This window comes from Lutjanus erythropterus, chromosome 20 (assembly GCF_056507025.1).
Source record: "Lutjanus erythropterus isolate fLutEry1 chromosome 20, fLutEry1.hap2, whole genome shotgun sequence".
NCBI classification, from domain to species: Eukaryota; Metazoa; Chordata; class Actinopteri; order Lutjaniformes; family Lutjanidae; genus Lutjanus; species Lutjanus erythropterus.
Genome location: NC_139336.1, coordinates 1,862,141 through 1,885,627, shown reverse-complemented (window position 1 = coordinate 1,885,627; position 23,487 = coordinate 1,862,141). Strand labels below are relative to the sequence as shown.

General features: G+C 38.8%; 1 protein-coding gene across 1 annotated transcript; it reads right to left on the bottom strand.

Moving 5' to 3' along the window:
• Positions 1-4,399: 4,399 nt before the first annotated feature.
• ctxn3 (cortexin 3) lies at positions 4,400-14,495 on the bottom strand. The gene is made up of 2 exons (XM_084746183.1): positions 14,468-14,495; positions 4,400-4,845 (listed from the first exon to the last, which is right to left on the bottom strand). Exons 1-2 carry the CDS (start codon positions 14,493-14,495, stop codon positions 4,400-4,402), a joined length of 474 nt encoding a protein of 157 aa, XP_084602309.1.
• Between the last annotated feature and the right edge of the window lie 8,992 nt (positions 14,496-23,487).

Here is a 23,487-nt window from a genome sequence, read left to right as displayed (position 1 = left end):
TCTGCTGACGATCTCCATTTGAAGGAGTTTGTGATCACTGTGTGCTTCATGTGTTCTTGTCAGAGTCCGACAGGAATCAGACTCAGTACATTGAACTCAATACGTACATTCATACGCTCAGTGTACATTCGTTGGCTGTATGCATGGATGGCACGGCACTTCTCCAGAAACATAGATAAAATCTAAGTGCCATGTTTCATTTATAAATTCATTAAGCATACAAATTACACAGGTTTAATCAATGCAAATTGGAAAGTTAATTGCACCCAAAGATGACAGAAATTGTCAACGCCATGTTGACATTTTTTCTGCTGTGGATGCAAAGGCAACAAATGGAAAGGAGATGGTACCTCCAGAAAACTACGGAGCAAAGAATATTCGAATTTTTAAATTTTCCTAAATATGTATGCTATTTATAATTGTACTCAGTAATATCTGGCAAGAACAAATGAGTTCAGCAGTTGAAGAAGGAAGCAGAGAGAAGAAGAGTTAAAATGATACCACACTAAGCTGTGATTTTCAGTGGCAGGTCAATGGCTAGCTTGCTGTTAAAGTTTACATGGTGGCAGTCTGCTGTATCACTAGGCTCATGGTAAACTTATTTTTTACTACACATCTGCGTGCACTTCACACCCGTGCTTTGGTTGTGTGCATTCTAATAAATGAACGCTGTGCATCCACAAGATGCAGTGATGCCCATGAACAGTGGAGTCAGTATATCAGGATGTGAAGCAGACTGTGAACAAACCACAACAAACGTGGTGGAAAGTTTGGCAGTGAAACACGTAAAGCTTGTCACTGATGGCCGTTTTACTATTGTGATCTGAGGGTTACAATAGAGTAACCTTCACAAGTGTCACCATGATGTTTAGGTCTTGGACTGTATAAAACATGGACAGTCTCTGCGACATCACTCAGGTTTCTGAGGAACCATTGAGAAGCTCAGTGTGGTGACTCCGACTGTCACCATCTTGGCAGTGCCTGACTCCACGTACCTACCAGCTAATCCAGAAAACTGGCAATGAGGCGGAGCATGGAGGGAGCTGAGGCGGCCTTGTGGATATCCACCTGTCATTCAAAGCAGCCATGCTCTTAATTATGCATAACTTTAAGCCTTCATTTAGTTTAAATGGGTGAGTTATACAAAAATTCATCCCCATATTGTTGTCATGTCATGTCATTTGTACCAGAACGTAAATATTTCTGCTGTAAAGTTGGACATTTTAATAAGGGCCTTAATAAGGGCAGATTTGGAAGTTGTTGATATGTTTGTGATTTTTGGCACTTCCATATTGGCTTGATTTTTTAATCCTGCAGGTTGCCACTTTTAGGTTGAGCAAAGTCAGAAATTCTCAAGGAAGATATTATAGTGTCAGCCTGGGGTGATTTGGCCATGATATGAAACCTATATAATCTTCAGCGTAAATACAGAGTAGGCTACATGGGCTAGCTTTTTTATGCATTTTCCAATGATAAAATGCTAGTGTCACACAAGGCTTAGTTACATTTTCCACTGTGTATATGAGAACTTTAACTTCACGCAAGTATCATTCAGCTCTATCTGAGAAATATATCTGTAAGGATCCTGGTGGTAGGACTAAACGGCATATAATTTCATTTGAATACATCCAATAACTACATAGTATAGTTCAAGTCCTCCTTAAAACCAATAAACTATGACATAATGATGGTAAAAATGCTTGTGCTTGGCTAATAAGCTGTCAACTTGAACCTCATCACTGATACCCTGTTAAAGTAACACCCTATTATCTTTCCCGCTGAATAATTTGATTATAAAACTGCTTGTTTCTCTAAAGAATATCTTCGGAGCAAGACCAAGATCAAGTTTCAACAACAGTTCACATTTCTGCCATCAAGCTTCAACAATTTATGTTTCTGCCATCAAGTTTCAATAATGATTCATGTTTCTGCCATCAGGTTTCAACAGCAGTTTATGTTTCTGTTGTTAATTTTCAACAATTATTCATGATTCTGTTGTCACATTTCGACAATGATTCATGTTTCTGCTGTTAAGTTTCAACAACAATAAGTCATGTTTCTGGATTCAACTTTGAACAATAATTTGTGTTTCTTCCATCAAGTTTCAACATTGATTCAAGCTTCTGTTGTCAGTTTTCAATGATAAATATTTTTGGTGTCCAGTTTCAACAACAATTCATGTTTCTGCAGTTTCAACAATGATTCATGTTGTCAATGATTCATGTTCTGTTGCCAAGTTTCAACGATGATTCATGTTCTGTTGCCAAGATTCATGTCTCTCTGATGTTTTAACAGTGATTCACATTGTCAGCTTTCAACAACGATTCATGTTTCTGACTTCAAGTTTAAATGATTTGTTTCTGCTATCGAATTTGAGCAATGATTCATGCTTCTGTTGTCAAGTTCCCACAGTGATCCATATTTCTGCATGTTTCACTTGATATTTCTGCCGTCAAGTTTCAACAATTCAAGTTTCTGTCTTCAAGTTTCAACAATAATTAATGTTTCTGTCCTAAAGTTGCAACAACTATTCATTTTTGTGTTGACAAGTTTCAACATTGCTTCAGGCTTCTGTTATCAACTTTCAACAATGATTCATGTTTTTGTTTTCAACTTTCAACAATGATTTAAATCATTTCATCCTGTAAATTTTCAACATTCTTGCATGCTTTTAAACCAAAAATAAAAAGGGTAAAAAAAAAAAAAAAAAAAAACAGCTCTTGTATTCTTCAACAGCAACTTTAGGTTGTTGTGTTTTTTATGTTTAAAGTGGACAGAATTACTAGATTTTCTCTGGAAAAAGGAAAACGACGTCTGTTGCAATAAACTATAATAAACAATATAACAAATAGAACAAAGATTGGACATAAAACCAGGAACAGACATTAACCAACTCAAAAAAGTGTATTTAGTGTTAAATCGCTCTTTGAGCTTGAATATTTGGCAGCTTATCACATCTCACTGAACACAGCACAGAGAAACATTAGTAGGCTAAGACAGTGAGGCATGGGTGAAGAAAAATGTCTACCCTGTATGAATGAGGCACCCTAAGGTCATCTTTGACATACATTGTCTGTCTCTGGTCTCAGTGGACCTGAATGAAGTGCTGACAATGTGAACAGTTCACAGTTTGACAAAGGAGTGACAGGAATGTCTGCCAGTGTGCACAGGGGTGTGTTTGCTGTGCCACTGTGAGAATGCAGCCTTGTGTTCTAGTTGAATCAGATCAAACCACGTTTCTGTAAGAAAATGTTTGTTATACTTTATATAGTAGCCATACGGCCACCAAATCAACCACATTCTCAAGTGAAGATGTCCGTTATCACCTTTGTGCCTGTCTCTAAGAGGTTTTGTAAATGCAGTCAACCCTAGGGCTGGGTATAAAGCCTCAATACTTTCTTGGCACTGACTGAAATGTGTCAGTAGCAGAGTATCAAAACTGCCAAGCACTCAAAGCTGGCAGCAAATATCTGGTCACACTTGTGGTCTTGTTTAGATCCAGATTTGAATAATAATTTGCCAATTTTGTTCTTGTACAGCTTTGAGAACTTTGGCTTCTTTTGTTAATGGAAAAAAAAATTCAGCACAGTGTTGAAAAGATTATTTAAGTATTATTTTGGAATCCATAGCGAAATTTGTATCAGCATTCATATCAAAAACTTTTAAATAATACCCAGCCCAGGTTCACACATGCATACATAAAGATGTGTTCAGACTGAACGCAAAGCTAATTTTAGAGGCAATAGGTTTGCATATAAAGTCAATGTGATGCTGCAAGAGGACATGTAGGCTAACTTGATCATTTTACAAACTGATACAAAGTCTAATTGAGATAAATCTTCAAACTGAGTGAAAAATTCACTAATATCTAAGGTCATGACTTTGATTCATAAATGTATTGAGAAAAAAATAAAACAGAAAAAGAGAAGGAAAATAACAGAACCGGTATGAGTTCTTGGTTTTGCTCAAGCTAGAAATGTGGACAAATAGTCCTACATTGTGCAGCCTACATCTGTGCTGTTGCTTCATTTTAAACTATGTTAGGAATAAATACTTAAACATTTTTTAAAAAATCAAATTTGTGTTATAAAGCAAGGCTGAAATTGACTTTGTGTTCAATCTGAGCATACCATAAGGACATCTGAACCAGCCACCAAACAATCAAAGTCTCAAGTTGTCCACTTTTGCTGTATGTGCAAATCATTAAAATAGTTTTTCTCTTGGCAGCGTTCACATACTCACAGTCAACCCAGCCAGTGTAAGGTCCCCTTCATCCATGTAGAGTAGAATGGGAGTCAAATACAGCCATATAATGATAACTGTAAGTATGTGTGTGTTTATGTGTGTGTGTGTGTGTGTGTGTGTGTGTGTGTGTGTGTGTATCAGATGTATTCAAAGCCTAAGCCAGAGTGTAGTCAAACTGGCCCTTCTCCAGCCCATCCAGGCCGTCGGCCCAGGTGGAGGTTGGCATACTGCGGTAGGGGTCCAGCAGAATACGGAAGCATCGTACGATGAGGATGAGGAGGAAAACAAAGAGGAAGATGACCAAGGCAAAAGTTGTCTTCTGCTCCAGGGACATGGCAGCAATAGCAGAATCGGACGAGGACGAGGAGGAAGACGAGGAGGAGGAGGAGGAGGAGGACGAGGAGGAGGAGAGGGCGACGAAGTGTCCCCCGGCGGAGTACAGCAGAGAGGAGAGGGCAGAGGTGAAGGGCTCTCCCTCCATCATCCAGGAAAAGAAGTGCGTGGTGGGGGTGGGACAGTGGCACTGCAGCTCCCAAAGGGGGCACTGTGGCATCCTCTTCACAGCAGCCCGGCCCAGCTCCTTCAGATGGACCTCATTGTCTAGAGAGACAGAGGACAAAGGAGAGCTCTTTACATATCACTCAGTATATTTAGACAGACTTTGAGACTTCTGCCTAATGTGGTGCTCACAGAATTCAGTATTTCCACTGAAATGAATACATTTAATTAAAGCTGCTAACAGTGATTCTGGAGAATGACAGGTGATTGTTGAGTGTCTCGGGTCCCTGGTCATCACATGCCAACATTTTGGGTTGGTGGCTCAAGTCAAGTTGCCCTTGTTTATAGGAGCTTTAAGTGGAGATCACTCAGCAGAGTGCAGGTCTCCACCAGGCAACAGATGGTGAAGCACCTACTGCAGTGTACCACCACAACTGCCAGATGGACCCAATGAGGAGTTTTTTTTTTGTTTGTTTGTTTTTTTAAAGTGTTTTTCATGGTACAGTCTATCACTTATTTTTGGGAATTTGGACAAAACCATATTTTGAGGGGGATTTGAGTTCCGCTCTTTGGTTCTGCTGGAAAATATTTTAAAAGATCAAACTCGTGGCTATTACACCTTGTTATTAGCCAACAATAAAATGTAGACATCAACTCCATCATGAAAAATCTGATGGAGTTGGCATGTTACAGAGTTGACAAAATGTTATGTTTTTATGTCACAGCAGAGTCTTAGTGAGCAGCCATTTTATTTTTTAAAATGTCTTAGAGTTCTCTTAATGTTAATCAAAATACATATTTTTAAACCATAATTCTTAATTAGCTTTGATTTAGAAGGACTACAGAGTTGACATGTAATGGTTGAGACACATCTGATGGCAATATTATTTAAAGAATTTGTCTAAAAACAGAAAGTTTACCAGTGCTTGAACAGTATTCCTGTCTTTTTTTAAAACCAGGAAGTGAGACAGGGGTCCTAAAGGTATAGCTAACACTTTCTATGCTTGATTAAATTGTGTTTTTTCGAAAAATGTGATGAAGTTGATGGAAATCTGGGACACAACTTTAAAGGGTCAACATTTTCAAAAAAAAAAAAAATTATAAAACAAGGATGATTACATCTTATTACATCTATACACTTATTTTATCAGTTGGTATTGTCAGTTTGAGATTTTGAGGGCTTGTAACATATTTTTATGTTGTTTAAAGTTGTGAATTCTTGTCTGTTTTTCTGGCACATAACAAGTTAAGAAATTTAGAAAAAATTTAAGTAGGAAATTACATATTTCAATCCTTAAAGAATAAATTTTTACCAAAACAAAAACAAACGAACACACCAAACTGTATAAACTTAAAAAGGAAACATGCGAGTACACATGGTGTGCTACATGCACACACTCGTCCCATTATATTCATGAGAAGGCAGAAAGCTCTACATACACCCACAACAGATTTTTTTATTTGGGTGTTAAATGTCCCTTTAAGCAGATCCACACTACAGAGGTGAAGTGAGGACAAAATGTATCAGGCAAAATACAAGCAGTGCACACAGGGAGGACTTTCTTATACACTTCAAAGTCAAGATGACTGACATGACAGTTTGTGAAGGACATGTTCACTGTCAGTACCTGTATTCAACACTGAAATTATACTATCACTTTGAAACTGTTAAGGCTGATGTGCTTTGATACATAATTTACACATTCAACAGACAGCAACATCAGCATCAGCATGGAGTCTTACAGTAGTTCTGTGCACCTGATATTATTCACTTTCCTTTTAGATCCTTTTAGCAGCTGCTCCTGAGAGAAACATGGCTGTTAATTGCTCCTCTAAGTTCACCAGCTCATCTCTAATTGTGGCTCTCTGCTGTTTGGTATTCAGATGCGTGGGAAATGGAAAGGTCACTGTGTGTCTTCAACTGTTCTTCTTGCTGTAAAATGTCAATTAAAATTCAACAGTGCATGTGAAAATGTAATAGCTTGAGGCAAAACAAGCAGGAGGGAAGATCTCTTAAGACCTTGAGAAATACAACATGAACAAGACACATACCATCAGTCCACTGCTCACAGCTGCAATATGTTATCACAACATTGCTACATATATACAGTTTGCATTACTAGATAGGAACAATATATGGTTAATATGCTCATGTTTGTACATAAAGGGATAGTTCACCCCAAAAATGAAAATTCAGTCATTATCTACTCACCCTAATGCTGATTGAGGGTCAGGTTTAGTTTTTTTTTAGACCACAAAACAGTGCTGGAGTTTCACAGGAAAACAGTGTTGCAGAAACTCCAAACAATAGAAGTGAATGGTGACCAGTTTTAAAAATATTAAAAAAAAACCCAACCATAAAAACCCTATAAAATGCCTTCATAGTGCTTATGTGACATAATCCAAGTCTCCTAAAGTCTTGACATGCTGTTTGCACACCGTCACAGCACACACACAGTTCAGACAGTGTGCATGTGTACATGAATGTGTCTCCAAACTAAGGATCTACAGTGAAGATTCAGGCTAAAACATGGTGTAAATAACACTTTTTTTTAGTCAACTTGGCATGTTAGGGCTTTAGGAGACTTGGATTACACCAGACAAACAGTATGGAGGCATTTTATGTTTTGGCTTTATTTTTTTCCTTGTTGTTTTTTATGTTTGAAAACTGGTCACTATTCACTTCCATTGTTTAGGAGGTTCTGCAACACTGTTTTTATTCCCAATCTTCAGTTGTCATGAGGGTGAGTAGATAATGACTGAATTGTAATTTTGGGGTGAACTATCCCTTTAATTGTGCAGCCCTATTCTGAGCTTACAAACACTGGACTTCATCTAGTGGACACCTTCATTTGATTTTAACTCTTCACTTATGCTGGAAAATATAGTTTCAATGATCAAACTCTTGGCTATTAAACCTTGTTAGAGGCCAACCTCCCAGTGATTTAACTGTTTGTTAAATGTTACATGTTTTCATTTCACAGCAGAGTGGTAGTGAGCAGCCATTTTATTTTTTAAAGAGTCTCAGAGTTCTCTTAATACTAATCAAAATATACATTTTTAAACCATAACTCTTATTTAGCTTTGATTTAGAAGGACTACAGAGTTGACATGTTATGGTTGGGACACATCTAATAGAAATATTATTTCATGAATTGGTCAGAAAATATAAAGTTTACCAATGTTTGAGCTGTATTGCTTAGAGCTTGAGATCTGTGCCTGGACAGGTTCAGGTCAGGTCAGGCATTATTTCTCATATATTTCACAGCTTCACATCGGGTTTGGGCTATACTATATTTATTTATTTATTTATTTACCTGCATTTTTTAGTCATTGCCAGTTTCACTTCCCTGCATGTATTTTCCCTGTCACTGAAAACTCCTACTGTTTGCTGCATAGAGGGAAGCTTGTTAAGTAAAATGTCGGGCTGTAATCGGGTTCGGACTGAAATATATGTTAATGAGGAATGGGTTGGGGTTGGGTTCAGACAGAATTTTGTCAGCATCAGGCTCAACTTTTCAGGCACGATTAAAACACTAGTATTCCTGCCTTTTTTAGCCAGGAAGTGAGGCAGGGGTCATTAAGGTATAGGTAACTCTTTTTATGACTGATTAAATCATGTTTTTGTTAAAATGTTAAACATTTTCATTAAAAAACAAACTATTTTAAAACAAAGATGATTATAAAAGCACATTTTTACACCTATTTTATCAGTAGGTATTGTTAGTTTTATATGTTGAAGGCTTTTAACACATTTTTACATGCTGTGAACTGTTTTCTGAGATATGGGAGGTTTCTGGCACAGACAAAATTTAGATTTTTTTTCATAAATTACATATATTTCATATATATAAATCCTAAATGGATGATTTTAATGTCAATGGAGTTTTGCAAGTGACCAGAAAATCTGTTCACGCAGGTTTAAGCAACAGAACATAATGTTCAGCCTCCTTCCTTAACAACACATTTTTGTCCAGTCTCATCCTGCTTAGTTTTTTCCTCGCCAGCTTCTATCTCCTCCCTCTCCTGTCTCTGTCTCTCTCTCCAGTCTCTCTGTAGCTGCAGGGCTGCATCCCTTGAAGGACATGGCCCACATAAAGGTGTGTCCTTCATAGGACCTGCAGGCCAGCCTGAACTTGTTCCTCCCCAGATAAAACTAGCCTCACAGAAACACACTTCACTGTTACTTTGTAACTGTAAAATGAAATATATCAAGTTATATCTTTTTTGTATTTGTTATTGTTATTTCAAATGTCAAAACATACACACAGGCATAAATAAAATGTAACACAGCAGAATATTACAGAAAACTACAGCTAAGACAGGACAGGAATAGGAATCAAGGACACCAAGGATAAAACAGAGATGGTGTTATATAGAGCATACACTACATGAACTTCACTTTGGCAGTCAGCCTAATCTAATCAAAGCATTGGTCCCTGCAGCAGCGAAGAAGTCAGGAGATCACTGTGTTGATGAAGCAGACAAACCTAGTCTACAGGGTATGAATACAACATATGTAACAGAGTCTAACAACTGGTACACACATCTCCAACACAAGTCGGAGCCTCTGAGTCCCAGCTTTGCCATTTTACTTGGGGTCCAATAGGTTCTATTGATTTTCTGATCAAGCAGACGTATCTGCATTTCCCTCGACACTTTAAAGCAAGAGACTGATTTTCTCCCCATGCTTCACTAGCTATCTCCTCCCCTATGTCCCTTGCTCAGCATTCCTTAAAGTTTGTTTGAAGCAATAATAAATGTGTGTTCTGAGTCTGTCACACCACAGAAACCACCCCGGCAAATTTGCCAAATTGATTTAAAAATTCCTGAGAAAATGATCAATTTTCTTTGCTCTGAAACGCTGGGGGTGTGTTTGCTCTGCTGTCTCAGTGTCAAACACCACTATGACCTGAAAACCACCTGAAACATGGATGCTCTGTCTAGCAGCTTTATTGGACATGTCCACACATGTTTGATAAATTATAATATTGAGTTCACTGAACATGAAATCATGGGCTAATATACTTACTGTGTTAGTATTAGGTATTTCTTCTTTTTTTTTAACAATGTCTTCAGTGAACTTGTAAAGGTTTTTTGTTCTTTGACTTTTCATTTTATTATTGTTAACATCATTTTGATATTTTAATTGTTTACTGTCTTTTTTACATGTTCAAATTAAAAATCTATACTAATACTATATATTAATATATTATATACTGTGGTATACTAATTAGCTCAGTTCTGTTCACTGAGAAGGATGAAAAGAAATTCTGAGTTGCATCTTCTGAAAATGTTTGAGTTGGCTTTATCAATCATTTTTATTTAACTGTAATCAAAGTGTACATGTGATACACATTCCAAATATTTAAGCTCTGATAACCTCCCACTTTTGAGTTTATGAACTCAAGACAATTGTGGCAACTGACTGCCTTGATTTTTCTGATCACTGCAGATGTATTTCAGTTTACAGTGTGGTAACTGTCTGAAGGGTGCCATGATATAACTCTGCTGCTGCTAATACTGCAAGTACAGTAAATTCTTACTGTAGGATTTTTTGTTCAAAGGACACTTTAAATAAATTCCCAATATTAACATTTTTTATTTCAACCATCCAGCCCAGTATAATATGTTTTAATGGCTGTAGTGAAGTTTTATGTGTAAAAATAGGATATGAGAACCTGATCTTGTGTGTCTCCTGTGAGAAGGTGACGATTGGATTATTGTAAAAGATAACACCACTGTTTTGAGTGATGAAGGCCTGATTAGGATATGTAAATATACACTGTGTATATATATATAGCTTTTGAACAGTTTAATTCTATGAGACTATGTGGGGAAGATTTAAACCTCCATCCTCTATGGCAGCATAAAGGTTTGTCTGATTTATATGGTTTTTTTTTAAATCAGCCCATAAATTTTATACAGCTTCATTAGTTTTCATATCCAGTTATATCTGCAATCAGGATGTCAGCTGAAAAGATGATAAATATTACATTTGTCAAGAGAATATAAGCAAATGCACTGGGTCTCATGCAAGAACCACTAGAACAAGCAGATGTGCTCATGTAGTTGGGATTTCAGAGAAATACTCCAATTTTGTTTAATTTTCTCTTAGGCACAAACAAAGTTCCTGATTGGTCCAGACCTTTTGTACGACATATATACAGTCTGCTTTCTCCAGAGTTTGATTTAAGAATTATAATGCTTTAATTTGAATAGATTCTTGTATAGATTAAACCCCTAAAAACTTGATCACCACAGTTTTTTTTTCCATGAAAATAAAATCCATCAAAAACCAAAGTGGCTCATATGTACCTCTACGCCTTTGTCTTCATTTCATATGCATGGATCTATGAATATGCAATATGTAAATAGTCCCCACCTCTCCCACTCCTCAGCTGCTCTCCTGCAGTTTGAGCGTACCTGTTCACCTTCAACTCAGCTCATCAAACCTCTACTTGTTTTCTGCCTTTGGCTCGACTACATTATCAAACAGCTAATAACTGCTAATAACTGGCTGACCAACATGTTGACGTGTACTTGCTGTGTTTCCAAAATGGATGGAACAGTGGTGGGATGCAACATAAGTTTTGTAACAAAATTCATCTGAGTAAAAGGTTCAAAACAGTGCTCTGGAAAATGGCTTCTGCAAACTCAGCTTGCAAAGCACAGAGGGATGTTACATATGAAACGCTGGCTGTCTGAATCTGTGTTTTGGTACACTGCAGCTCCAAAGCAGAAATGCTTAGCCATCACTTTGTCTGCTTAATTCTTTTACAATATCTCTTTTAGCATCAAAAACAGCACATGGGCTTATTAAAGGGACAGTTCACCCCAGAATCAAAAAATACATATTTTCCCCCTGGCCTGAAGTGCTGTTTTATCATTCCAGATAGAGTTTTGGTGTGAGTTTTGGAGATATCAGCCATAGAGATGTCTGCCTTCTCTCCAATATAATGGAGCTATGATAATAGAACTACAGAACTATAATAATAATAAGGGCACTCGGGCTGTGGTGCCCCCCCCCCCCCCCCCCCCAAAAAAAAAAGAAAAGAAAAACAGAAAATGTGAAAAATTCTGGATCAGTGTCTCTTTCCAAAAATCATGGCATAGTTACTCAAGATAATCCACAAACCATGCTGTGGGCAGTTTCATGTAGGAACTACTTTTTATTAGAGAGAAAGTAGTTCCAGTAGATTCTAAAGTAGTTCCAGTAGATTTTTACCACAGAAAGTCAGTAGGTCTCCTGATAATCTGAGCAACTGAGTCATGATTCCTAGAAACAGACACTGCTGTTGAATTTTTCAAATGTATCTTTTGGCGCTTTGAGCACCACAGGACTTGTGCCATGTAGTGCCATTACATTGGAGAGAAGGGAGACGTCTGTACAGCTGATATCTAGATAGATAAATAGCACTACAGGCCAGAGGAAAAATATATCATTTTGATTTTGTGGTAATCTGTCCCTTTTGTAAGGTTAAAAACTTTCATTGGAGGGGGTCTTTCATATATATATATATCCAGTGTGATACAGTATTATGCCCGAAAACACCAAAAGGTTTGACCACAAATTTCTTCTTTTTTGTTTATTGGCAAAAGCATTCTGCCAACCTCTACAGTTACATATTTGTTTGGAAAATCTCTACCTGACTGCTGCCTCAGGCTGTTTCTGCAGCTCTCTGGCCAGGTGACTATCCTCTGTTATCAGACCTGACACTGTGACATCACCTATAAGCAGGTAGGTACTCATCCATCTCTGTGACACGACATTCCTTTGACTGCCTCCCATTTAAAAGGCTTTGCTTTAGAAGATGTTTCATTTACATTATTTTTCTCTGATAAATTTGTTCTGTTTTTGTCTGCTGATTTCTGACAGCAGGATCTTAATGCATTGAGTTCCTCCTTTAATTCTTGGGTGTCATTTTTGTGAATTAAATAAATAAATGGAGCACAACAGGTTGCCTTGAGGCTTTGATTATGCCAATGATGAAATCTCATAAACATGCAGCTTCTCATACAGACAGTGTTCATCAAGTTAAAATCAATACTTTGTGGTGCTGAATCAAAATTTGAACAAACAAATCCAAAACAGAAAAAAAAGTGAGAAAGGTTTAGGATCAGATTATGAATATATGCAAAATAATGGCCATGCCAATGACAAAAGACGCATTTTGTCTGCAGATATCCCAATATATTTTTTTCCTTCCTGAAACCAATTCTGATACCTGAATTTTGTGTATCAGTTGATTCTGAGTAACAATCTGATACTAGTGTTTTAAAGGCCAAGTGTGTAAGATTTACGGGGATTTTTTTTTTTTGGCAGAATATGACAGGAATGAAATAAAATATTCATATGTTTTCACTGGTGTATAATCACCTGAAAATAAGAATGGTTTTGTTTTTTGTTGTTGGATGCCACTAAATTACACACACTGGTGTTAGTAATTAAAGTGGAAATGTCATAAGATAGCGCTCGACCTATTATTTTTGGTTTTGACCCTCAAAGACAAAAAGAAAAGTTAAAAGTAGTTTTGAAATTTTGAGTTCTGTGTTTATTTAATTTTATTTGAACATAATTTAATAGCATATGAGAATTTAGAAATTTCGAGAACATAAGTTAGTTGAGTTGAAAAGACTTAATTAGTGTAAGTGTTACCAAATTAAGTTTTGTTTGTTTGTTTGTTTGTTTGTTTGTTTGTTTTTTTGTAAGTTGGTCATCTTTTTTCAGTGTGGGCCAACCCTGTCAAAAAGTCTAGAAATAACCCTGTGCTTATCTACAGTACTGAACTCCACTGTATTGGTGTTATTCTGTTTATAATTTAAATCAAGTTTATATCAGGTTTCATGTCTTTAAGGACATATTTTTGTGAAATTATATTAAAGTGTTTATTCAAGAACAGCAAGAACAACAACAACAACATCAAGCCCTCTATTTTCTTTCCATTAGAGTCATTGTAACTGATAACAACAACAACAACAACAACAATAATAATAATGATTTGAAAATTTACCACACACAACATGACAACATACAATCTGTCCCACTCTACAGCAGCAGCTTGTTCTGTTTGCCAGCTTGTGCATGTAAGTGAAAAGATGTTTGACTGCAATACCAAAGGCAGGAGTGCAACAGAAAGTGTGACAAGATGTCCTGCCAGTCCCCTAAGTCCTAATCCTGCAACAGCTGACACACCACCTTTACATTGTGTGCCATCCAACCTGCACCCCACCCTCACAAACACAGACATAGGCTGTGCACTGTGTGTCAGGCTGTGTGAGGAGCTGCTTCAGCTGTATCATTGATGTATGATAGTGAATCATGTGATGATGCAGCTTCATTGAGTGCAGCACAGACAGACACAGACAGACAGCAGTAACAATGACAGCCCTGAGCTGAAGGAGACTAAATGTTAAGGGAGGGCAAAGTGAAGTTGCAGGGAAGAAGCAGGGATCAGTGTGACAAGGATGCTGCAACCTCATCACTCACATTCGTGTGTTACCTTTCATTCACTCATGACTGGACTGAAGCTGACAGCTGAGCTCTGGAGGCTGATCTGGAACCTGCTCATTGTTCACATCCTCGTCACTCAACAAGTGCAGAGCCTCCATCCATCCTGACCCACCGACACATCAGCCTCCAGTCTGTCGCAGACATGCCTCAGCCTAAACCTGGAAACATGCACATGTACACACACACACACACACGCGCGTTGGTGAATACCTTTGTTTGTGTGCGGGGATGGATCCATGTCCAGAGTTTCAGAGGGGACCAGAGGATCTGGCCCATTCTACCTCCACCTCCCCGCTTCACTATCAGCAGCGTCTGCGGCAAACAGCTGAAGCACAGCTGAGGAAGATGAGGGGAGAAGCCGATGGAAGAAGAAGCAGAAGAAGGCGCTCCGTGTGCAGTGATGCCCGACAGGCTGCCATCCCAGGCTGAGGGGCTCTGCAGCCTCTCAGCCCGCTGAACTGCTGCCTGCTCCGCTGGGAGGAAGGGGTGGATCAGACCAGTCCACATCACAACAGCTCTGCCTCACCAGCCTCTGTCTGTCCACACACACACACACATACACACACACACGCACACACGCAGGCTCACATACAGCAGCTTTTAGCAACACATTTCAAAATCATCTCTGTACTGACACAGTGACAGACAAAATATTGTGCAGGAGAGGTTAAAAAAAACAAACATTTTTTTCCCTTTAACCATTGAAGCAACTAACACACATCATAACATTCTGAGCTCAATGATAGGGTAGACTGGGGTCACTTGCAACAGGCACAGTTGCAACAAGTGTAATTCATCCAATCAAAACATGGTAGTGTGAGTACATTGATATATACTGCAGAGGCTCAGTTTGACCTTCTTCCCACTAGGGCTACACAATTAAAGGGATAGTTCACCCAAAAATGAAAAGCCAGTCATTATCTACTCACCCTCCTGCTGATTGAAGGTTAGTTTTTTAGTCCAAAAAAACCACTGCTGGAGTTTCACAGGAAACCTGCCTTGCAGAATCTCCCAAACAATGGAAGTGAATAGTGACCAGTTTTCAAATGAAAAAAATAACAAAATAAAAACATAAAATGCCTCCATACTGCTCATCTGGTGTAATCCAAGTCTCCTAAAGCCCCAACATGACAAGTTGACTAAAAAATATTATTTACACCATGTTTTTAGCCTGAATCTCCACTATAGATCCTTAGCTTGAAGCCACGTTCACATGCACATTAACACTGTCTGAACTCAGTGTGTGTGGTGTGATGGTGTCCAAACCACATGTTGGGGCTTTAGGAGACTTGGATTACAAAGGACGAGCTGTTTGAGCTAAAGTTTTATCAGCACTCCAAAGCCACGGTGACACATCAGCCAATCATATTTCTTTGTTCCGCTACTTCCGTCCACCATACCTTATTCTTACTGTCAGTCAATTGCAGACGACTGAGATTCTTCCAGCCAAGCATTTTATCTCCTCTGTCAGTCAGTGTGCATCACAGTTACAGGATAAAGCAGACAGAAAGTACAAAAATACACAGGGAGAACATTTCAGTGAGGAATTAAAGGAAATCAGAAATACATTTTTATATGAGCTGGTGCACTTATTAAAAAATATCCTCGAGGCCACATGTGCTGTTGGTTGACTGATGGCTGAGGGTGAAAGGAGTGGTCGGTAAACAAGATCCAGTTCTTGTTTTTTATTTGCATCCTTGTACACAGAGCAATGTAACAGCATTACAGACTGCAAACTTTACAAACCGAGTCTCTAAATCTCCACAAACCACAAAGAGCGAAATTCAAAGCTGTTTAACGTCTCGTAAGCTACTTCACTGTCTGTTTTTGGGCTACATTTGAAACAAATGAGATGGACTAAACATGATTTAAGTTTCACTGTCTATTTTGGGTTACATTTGGACCAAACTAGACGACCTAAAAGCAGCCCTATTTTAAACTTCTATATTCAGGCTAAATAAAAGCCATTACAAGCCATTACCAACCTGACAGAAATCTGGTCAGGTCTAGCCAGTAGACCATTTCCACAGAAGACATTTTGGCATGTCAGGAAAAGACTGCACTTGTAATCAATAACAGAGGACTGAATCCATTAGCTAGTTATAGAGTCCTGCTATTCTGCATTGGCTTAGTGGGTCTCTGTCATGATGAGCAACTGCAATAATTAAGAAAATTTGTTCCAAGGTTCAAGGTTCACTTATTCGTTATTCTACAACACAGACTGCACAAGCTACAGTTCTGATGTAGGTGTTGTTCCCCTCAAGGATGAGTGAAGACTGAGTCGAGGGCAGTGGAGATGGCATCCTCTGAGGATCTGTTGGTTCTGGATGCAAACTGCTGAAGGTCCAGGCTGGCTGGGAAATTATTCACTATAACCAGTTTACCAAAGTTCTTAATGAGAATGGGGTTGAATGCAACATAGTGGCAGTCATTTAGACTAGACACTGCAGACTTTTTAGTCACAGGGATGATGGTGGCTGTCTTGAAGCAGGTGGGAACACTCACCTGTGACAGTGATATGTTACAGCTGTCAGTAATAACATCTAAAAGCTGGCTGGCTCATGTTTTTAGTACACAGTCAGGGGTGTTATCAGGCCCAGCAGTTTTATTCATATTCAATCTCAGAAGGATTCTTCTCACATCCTCTGTGGATACTGACAGAGGCCGGTCCTCTGGAGGCAGAGTCCACTTTACAGCTGACTCTTTTTTGAGGACATCAAAGCCACTCATATTTGTGGTTATGTGGCCTCACACATGATGGGGGCCTCCTGCTTTTGTACCCTGTGATATTTTAAACTGCCTCCCACATACCTGTGGTGTTGTTGGTGTTGAGGTCTCTCTCCAGTGTCTCCTGATACCTTCACTTTTTCTCCTTGACACCAGACAAACATACTCTTGTAAGGAGCATGTATATCATGGCAGTTTTGAGTTTCCAATGATTCTTACAACTCTAAATTTTCTATGATGGAATGATTAAAACATGTCTTTGTCACAAAAGACATTCATGCATTTTGTTTCTTTCATAAATGATCATACAGGTCTTCTGGACATATGACAGAAATATACATACAGCGATGCTAATGTCCCTTGGCCATTTTCACCTCAGTTAGTTTCTGTTGGTCACCATCCACCAGCTTCTGGTTCTATCTTTGACCACTCCTCTTGACTGAATTGGTGCAGTTTAACTATATTTGTTTGCTTTCTGACACAGACTTGTTTCTTCAGCACAGTCCAGTTCTTGATGGGGGTTTTAGTCAGGACTTTGGGAAGGCTGGTCTAAAACCTTAATTCTGGCCTGATTTAACCATTTCTTTACCAGTTTTGATGTGTGTTTGGGCTCAATGTCCTGCTGGAACACACAACTGCATCAAGACTCAACCTGCTGGCTGATGATTTTAGGTTTTCCCTGAAGAATTTGGAGGTAATCCTCCTTCTTCATTATTCCATTTACTTTCTGTAAAACACCAGTTCCACTGGCAGCAAAACAGCCCCAGAGCATAAAACTACCACCACCATGTCTGACGGTAGGTGTGGTGGTCTTGGGGTTAAAGGCCTCACCTTCTCTCCTCCAACCATATTTCAGTGCAGACCTGCTTTTTTGTGATTCTTGGTTGAGTCCTGACCGTCCTGACCAGCTGTCTCTCAGCAGCAGGTGATAACTTGTGTTTTCTTCCTGATCATCGCAGTGACACAGCTGTGCCATGATGCCCTCTATACTTACAAACACTTGTTTGCACAGTTGATTTTGGGATCTGTAGCTGCTCTGGAATGACTTTAAGCGACTTTCCTGATTTGTTCAAGTCAGTAGTTTGCTTTTTCAGATCTGTGCTGAGCACGTTGGACTTTCCCATCATAGCATTTGTGTCTGACTCCAATGAGTGAATCAAATTCTATCCTATTTATGTTGGCTGAGAGAAATCATCATCTGTAGTCGATCACAATCACTCACGTTTCAATCATTCCATTATAGAACATGAAGAGTAATAGGAGTCATTGGAAACTCAAAACTGCCATGATATACATGCTCTTTACAAGTGTCTATTAACTTTTGACAACTGAATATAAATGATGAACAGAAACAGTGTTCTCTAGAATCCACATGTACAGATATTGGAAGGTGTTCTTGCTAGTTGTTTTAAAAAGCTAATTGTATAACGTGTGAATCTGAATTGGATGAAGTACTGTGTATATGTGTGTGTGTAGTGAATATCCTTCAAACTCACCCTGTGTACAAACACAGCCTCCAGCACATAGCCAAGTTATATAGTCTCGGTAAAGACCTTCACATTGATTTTTTAATACATCACACCCTCACAGCTACAGTGTGTGTTTTTAATCCTGACCGCTGCCCTTGGCTGTCTGCATTCTGATGACAACCACTGACAAAGTGTTCATTTAAGAGCTGTTAGTTATGACCTTAAGGAAGCCTGCTGGTACCATTAAAGATGATTCAAAAGAATTCAATAAATTCTTTATATCACTTTCACTCATCATCATCTCTTCTGGACATGATACAGATAATATACAACTAACCACTGTAAGTTTGACAAATAAACTTAACTAGATTTTCCAATGCTTTTAACTGATTCATCAATGATTCATTCATGGAGATGGCTCAATTGTTATCACATGACTTATCCTTGCGTCGTAAATGCAAATTAGTCTGGAATCTCACTGTTAATTTTTTTTTATTTCCAAGGGCCGTTATCAGTGGATGCAGACCAAAATGCCTCAGGAAACAAGTGGATAGACCTACAACCACTGATGTGATCTGTGTGGGTTTATCGCTAAAGTTAACTCTTCACATAACACATACTCGTTGTTATAAAAAATATTGACTGTGCAGCTTTGATTTCTTAGTTTGAGCTTTTTAGCTGGTTTAGTTTTAAAAGAACTGGTTTACTTGGTTTTATTACGTTGTGCCCAGTAAACACCTGAATCATCAGTTCAGTCAGAGATTTGGGTGTGTTATGCTAGTAGCAGCTAATTACCTCTTTTCCGGCATGTCAGTCCAGCATAGCAGAGCACAGGCCGGTGTGTGGTAATATACAATGCAAATCAGTGCCGTTTGACTTAATGTGGCCAAGTGTGACACTGGGGAAGGCTCTCTGGTGCCTAAATGAGGAGCAGGGCTACAGAGGTCGGAAAGCTCACTTTGTTCTCATTTTCAAACTTGCAGTTTTCAGCCCTAATTGACATTGTCTCAAGTGACATCACTTGAGGCAGTTCATCATATTTCACAGCTCCCTCGGGAGACACATATGGCTTTACAAAAAATATTATATATTTTTCACATACACAGTAGCACTCCTGTAAACACACTTTGATGTGAGTTCTCCTTTAATTCTGCAGCATTGTTGCAAAGATAGTTCTTCAGGTTAAAGTCCATTTCAGTGACGAGTGGCCACAGATGAGGATAAATCAAACTTTGCTCACAGAAAGAATCTGTCTGTAAGATGTTATTCACAATTCTGAAAATAATTTTTTAAAAAAAAGTCACACTCAGGTGTGAAAGTTAGTTGTCAGCTTTAGGCCTTAATGGAGCCCTTGAGCAGATATACTGAAAATTATTATACTGCAGCAAATGTCATGGGATTTTACCAGAGGTTGATTAAAGTAAGAGACAGAGGAAGCAAATAATCCTCAGATTATGGTGTAGATACAGGAGGAATTCTAATTAAAAGAGAATCTATTTCAGCTGAGAGAAAGAAGTAGAAAATGTGATCAGCTCAGTAGCATTCTGGGGATACAGCACTCAGTAAGTCATCAGTGTATTTGAAAGACCATGGGTTTGGTTAATTATTGAAAAAGTCAGGGCAGCAGAGCTTGGATTAGAGGTAGTACTACAGTACAGTATATTAAAGATTTTCATGGTGACCTAAATTGACCCAAGTCCACCAACTAGGCAGTTTGGAATAGGGAGCCAAAGACAAGGCACAGGCTGACTAACATCACTCAAGACTCCACACACCATGTGGACCCAAACCTGGTTGGGTTAGTCATTTAGTGTAAGAGGGCAGGCCAGTGGTGGAGGGATGTTCTTCAGCAGTGAGAGGGTTGAAGAGCTGGGTTATCTTGTGCTTCAATCAGCATTGGGTTGGTGTTTGTTGCCTAAACACACATCCATGGAAACGACTCATCTCAAACAAACAATGGTGGCCCATCCCATTCTCCTGAAGAGGTTAGTGTAGATACTGTGATAGCATCAGTTATACTGGAGAGTATTTCTTCAGTGAAAGAAGAGCAAAGAACAACAGGCTGAAAGATTTTCTCCATGGAAAAGATGGTTTGGATTGATGGTTCATCCAATCACCTGCCAAGCGTTTGTTGAAAGTGCTTGCCCTTTTCCAAACAGTTTCTAAGGATGACTTCCCAGATGGTTCTGTGTAACAAATCATCTGGTAGGTCAGGTCTAGTTCTTCTCTTCAGCAACAATTTCCAGCTCCTAATGGGGGATCTGAGGTGTTCACAGGCCTGGATTTCGACCTCCTTGCCCTTTCTACCCAGACACCCTACGAAAGAAACTCATTTTGCCCACTTGTATCTGCAACCTCACTGTTATGTGCCACAGTGTGTGCTGATTCTAGTGCTCTCTTGTGATCAAGCATTGCCCCTCCCCAACATTTATTGCTTATATGTTTGCTTTACTTGAACTTGATTTATTAATAAAAAAAAAAAAAAAGACCCTTTGTTTGCACATTTGTCTCAGTCTTCCCTTCTTCCTTTTCCCCACTTCCTATTAACAATTGTTAAACCCCTCATCTCCTTGCCCAAACTTTGGTGATGTAACACTCAGTTCACACTCATCAGTGACTACCCAAAGCTCATGATCACAGATGAAGATTGGGACGTAGATTGAATGGTAAATTGAAAGCCTTGCTGTCCAGCTCAGCTGCTGTTTCATCACAATGGTCCAGTACAACACCTGCATTACAGCTGACGCTGCACCAATCTGCTCACCCTCCATGTTCATAATCAGCTTCCCTGTAACAATAAGCTCTATGTATTGCATTTATATTTGTGAAGAAATGATTAGTCAGCCACACCAAATCTGTAGAAAGCATGGTCATAAGTTAAATTGATAAAATGATATCCAAGTGGACCCAATTTCACCAAATTCATTATGGATTATCAACTGGGGATCATGCATGTGCATGATAGCAGTCGTTGATATGTCTACAACATGGTTAATGATTGGGTTTGCTCGTCCCAAGATAGAGTTAAGTGGGCCAGATAAAAACAGCACATAAAATAATTGATGTCAGGTAGTGTGAACTCCACTTCATTATTATCAGGCAGGACGTGCACCTTAAAGGGAAATAAGAGCACACGCTGATTTCCAAAAGATGAAATCTAAAGGCGAGCAGCTGAGGAGTCAAAGTGTGCTAAAAGGCTAGCAGGTTTTTCCAGTCACACTTCAGAAGCTACCTCCACATACCTCATTCCAGTGCCAGGAGGAATCAGACTCATCAGACGAGCACAGAGCTCCTGTGGTAAGAAAAGATTTCTGCCCCCAGGCAGCATGAATCATTGATATGAAAATACTGTATACCCGTCCTCTGCTTTAATTGAAGGCTTGGCAGATGAGGAGTTTATTCAGACCTGTGCTGAAGCTGAACAGAGTCAGACTGAAAATACAATTTTAGGAGATATCATGGGAGCAGGATTAATTTCTAACTTTTAGAATTTGATGATTTTATCTTACATCAGAAGTGCTCCTCTTGCCTTTTGAGATTCTTCTGAATGTCTTCAGAAGAATTTCTGTAGCCAAGTTTATTTTTGAATACTGGAAGCACCAAACCTTGCAGACATACTGAAGAAAACATTTTCTATCATCATGCAAATGTACTGTGCAGATTTCATTCTCACACAGTATCATTCGCAGTGGATTCAAGACATTAAGTAGTGACATGATGAATGAGAGTAATATCTTATATAACTGAGCATTATGTAGCCTTTATACTCTCATGTCAGGGTGAAGTGGGATGCTGACTGACCAAGACAGTAAAAAATGTTTTTCACTGAATGATGCTGCTCTGCTCATTGATCTGTGTAAAGCCTGTGATACCACAAATTATTACACACTACTCAGATGCTGTCTTTAGTAACACTACCTGTGGATGCTGGTTGAAGTGTGCCGCAGTTCAGGGCGTGTGCACATTTTTTTGTTATGCCTCTGCGACAGCAACGGCTGTAACTTTACTGTCTTCATGCCACTCTCATGTCCATCCAATTCTCGTGAACATCTCAAATTTTGCACAAACGTTCACTTGGACTCAAGGAAGAACTGATGAAGAGTTGGTGGTCAGAGGTCACTGTGACCTCACAAACCATAACTCAAGAATACATACATTCATACATGAATTATGACAAAATTACACACAAATATCTAACAGGATAAAGTGATGATTCCAGTGTTTCAGGTAAGAAACATGCTATCTTCAATTCAGAGACTGTTGTAACTGAGGACGTAGTGGATCTAGCTTACAGATTGCAAATGTCTCATCACACCCTCCCCTTCCAAGAGTGTAGGAGATCCAGAGGTGGCTCATGCAAAACGTGAAAGAGCACATCTAGAGCTAGTGTTTGGTTTGTCATTCTGGGCTACTGAAGAAACATGGTGGTGCAACATGGTTGTCTCCATGGGAGAGGAGCCACACCCTGTGCAAATGTAAAGGGCTCAGTCTAAGGCAACAGAAACATGCAAGAACATTTTCATATTCTTATCTTAAATTTGTCTTACTATTTTTTGTACAAAGGGCTCATACAAACATGATTCAGATTCAGCAAACACTCTTACAATAACTGTAAATTCATCTAAGCCTCTATAATACCATATAAGGCTGCACTTCCTGCTCCATATGTCAGGAAGTGTTCATGAAAATGGCATTAAAAGAACTTAATGAGTTTGGAGATCAACATCCTGCTTTCCAGAGATCCATGAAGGAAAATCTGTAATTTTAACAGTGTCAGCAGTGGAATTAAAAGACCTGCTAAAGCAAAGAAACGGCAAAAGTGAGTGCTGTTAATGCTGTGTTACCTGAGGGTCAGACAAAGTGAGGATGTTGCATGAACAGCAGCTTCCTAAACCTGCATGCAAAGATATACATCCAATACAGGACAGGAGGTAATAATACATCCATAAATTAGGGATGATAAGCTTAATGAGTAAATTCACAATAATATTATCATTAGAAATGTAGTCAAACAGGATAATGTCGACATAATTA

Bases quoted from the DNA above. Each gene is read 5' to 3' on its own strand.
- ctxn3 (XM_084746183.1), bottom strand. From the start codon at position 14,495: ATGGATCCATCCCCGCACACAAACAAAG. The intron at 4,846-14,467 runs GTATTCACCAAC...CTGTCTCTCTAG, and splicing joins ATCCCCGCACACAAACAAAG to ACAATGAGGTCCATCTGAAG.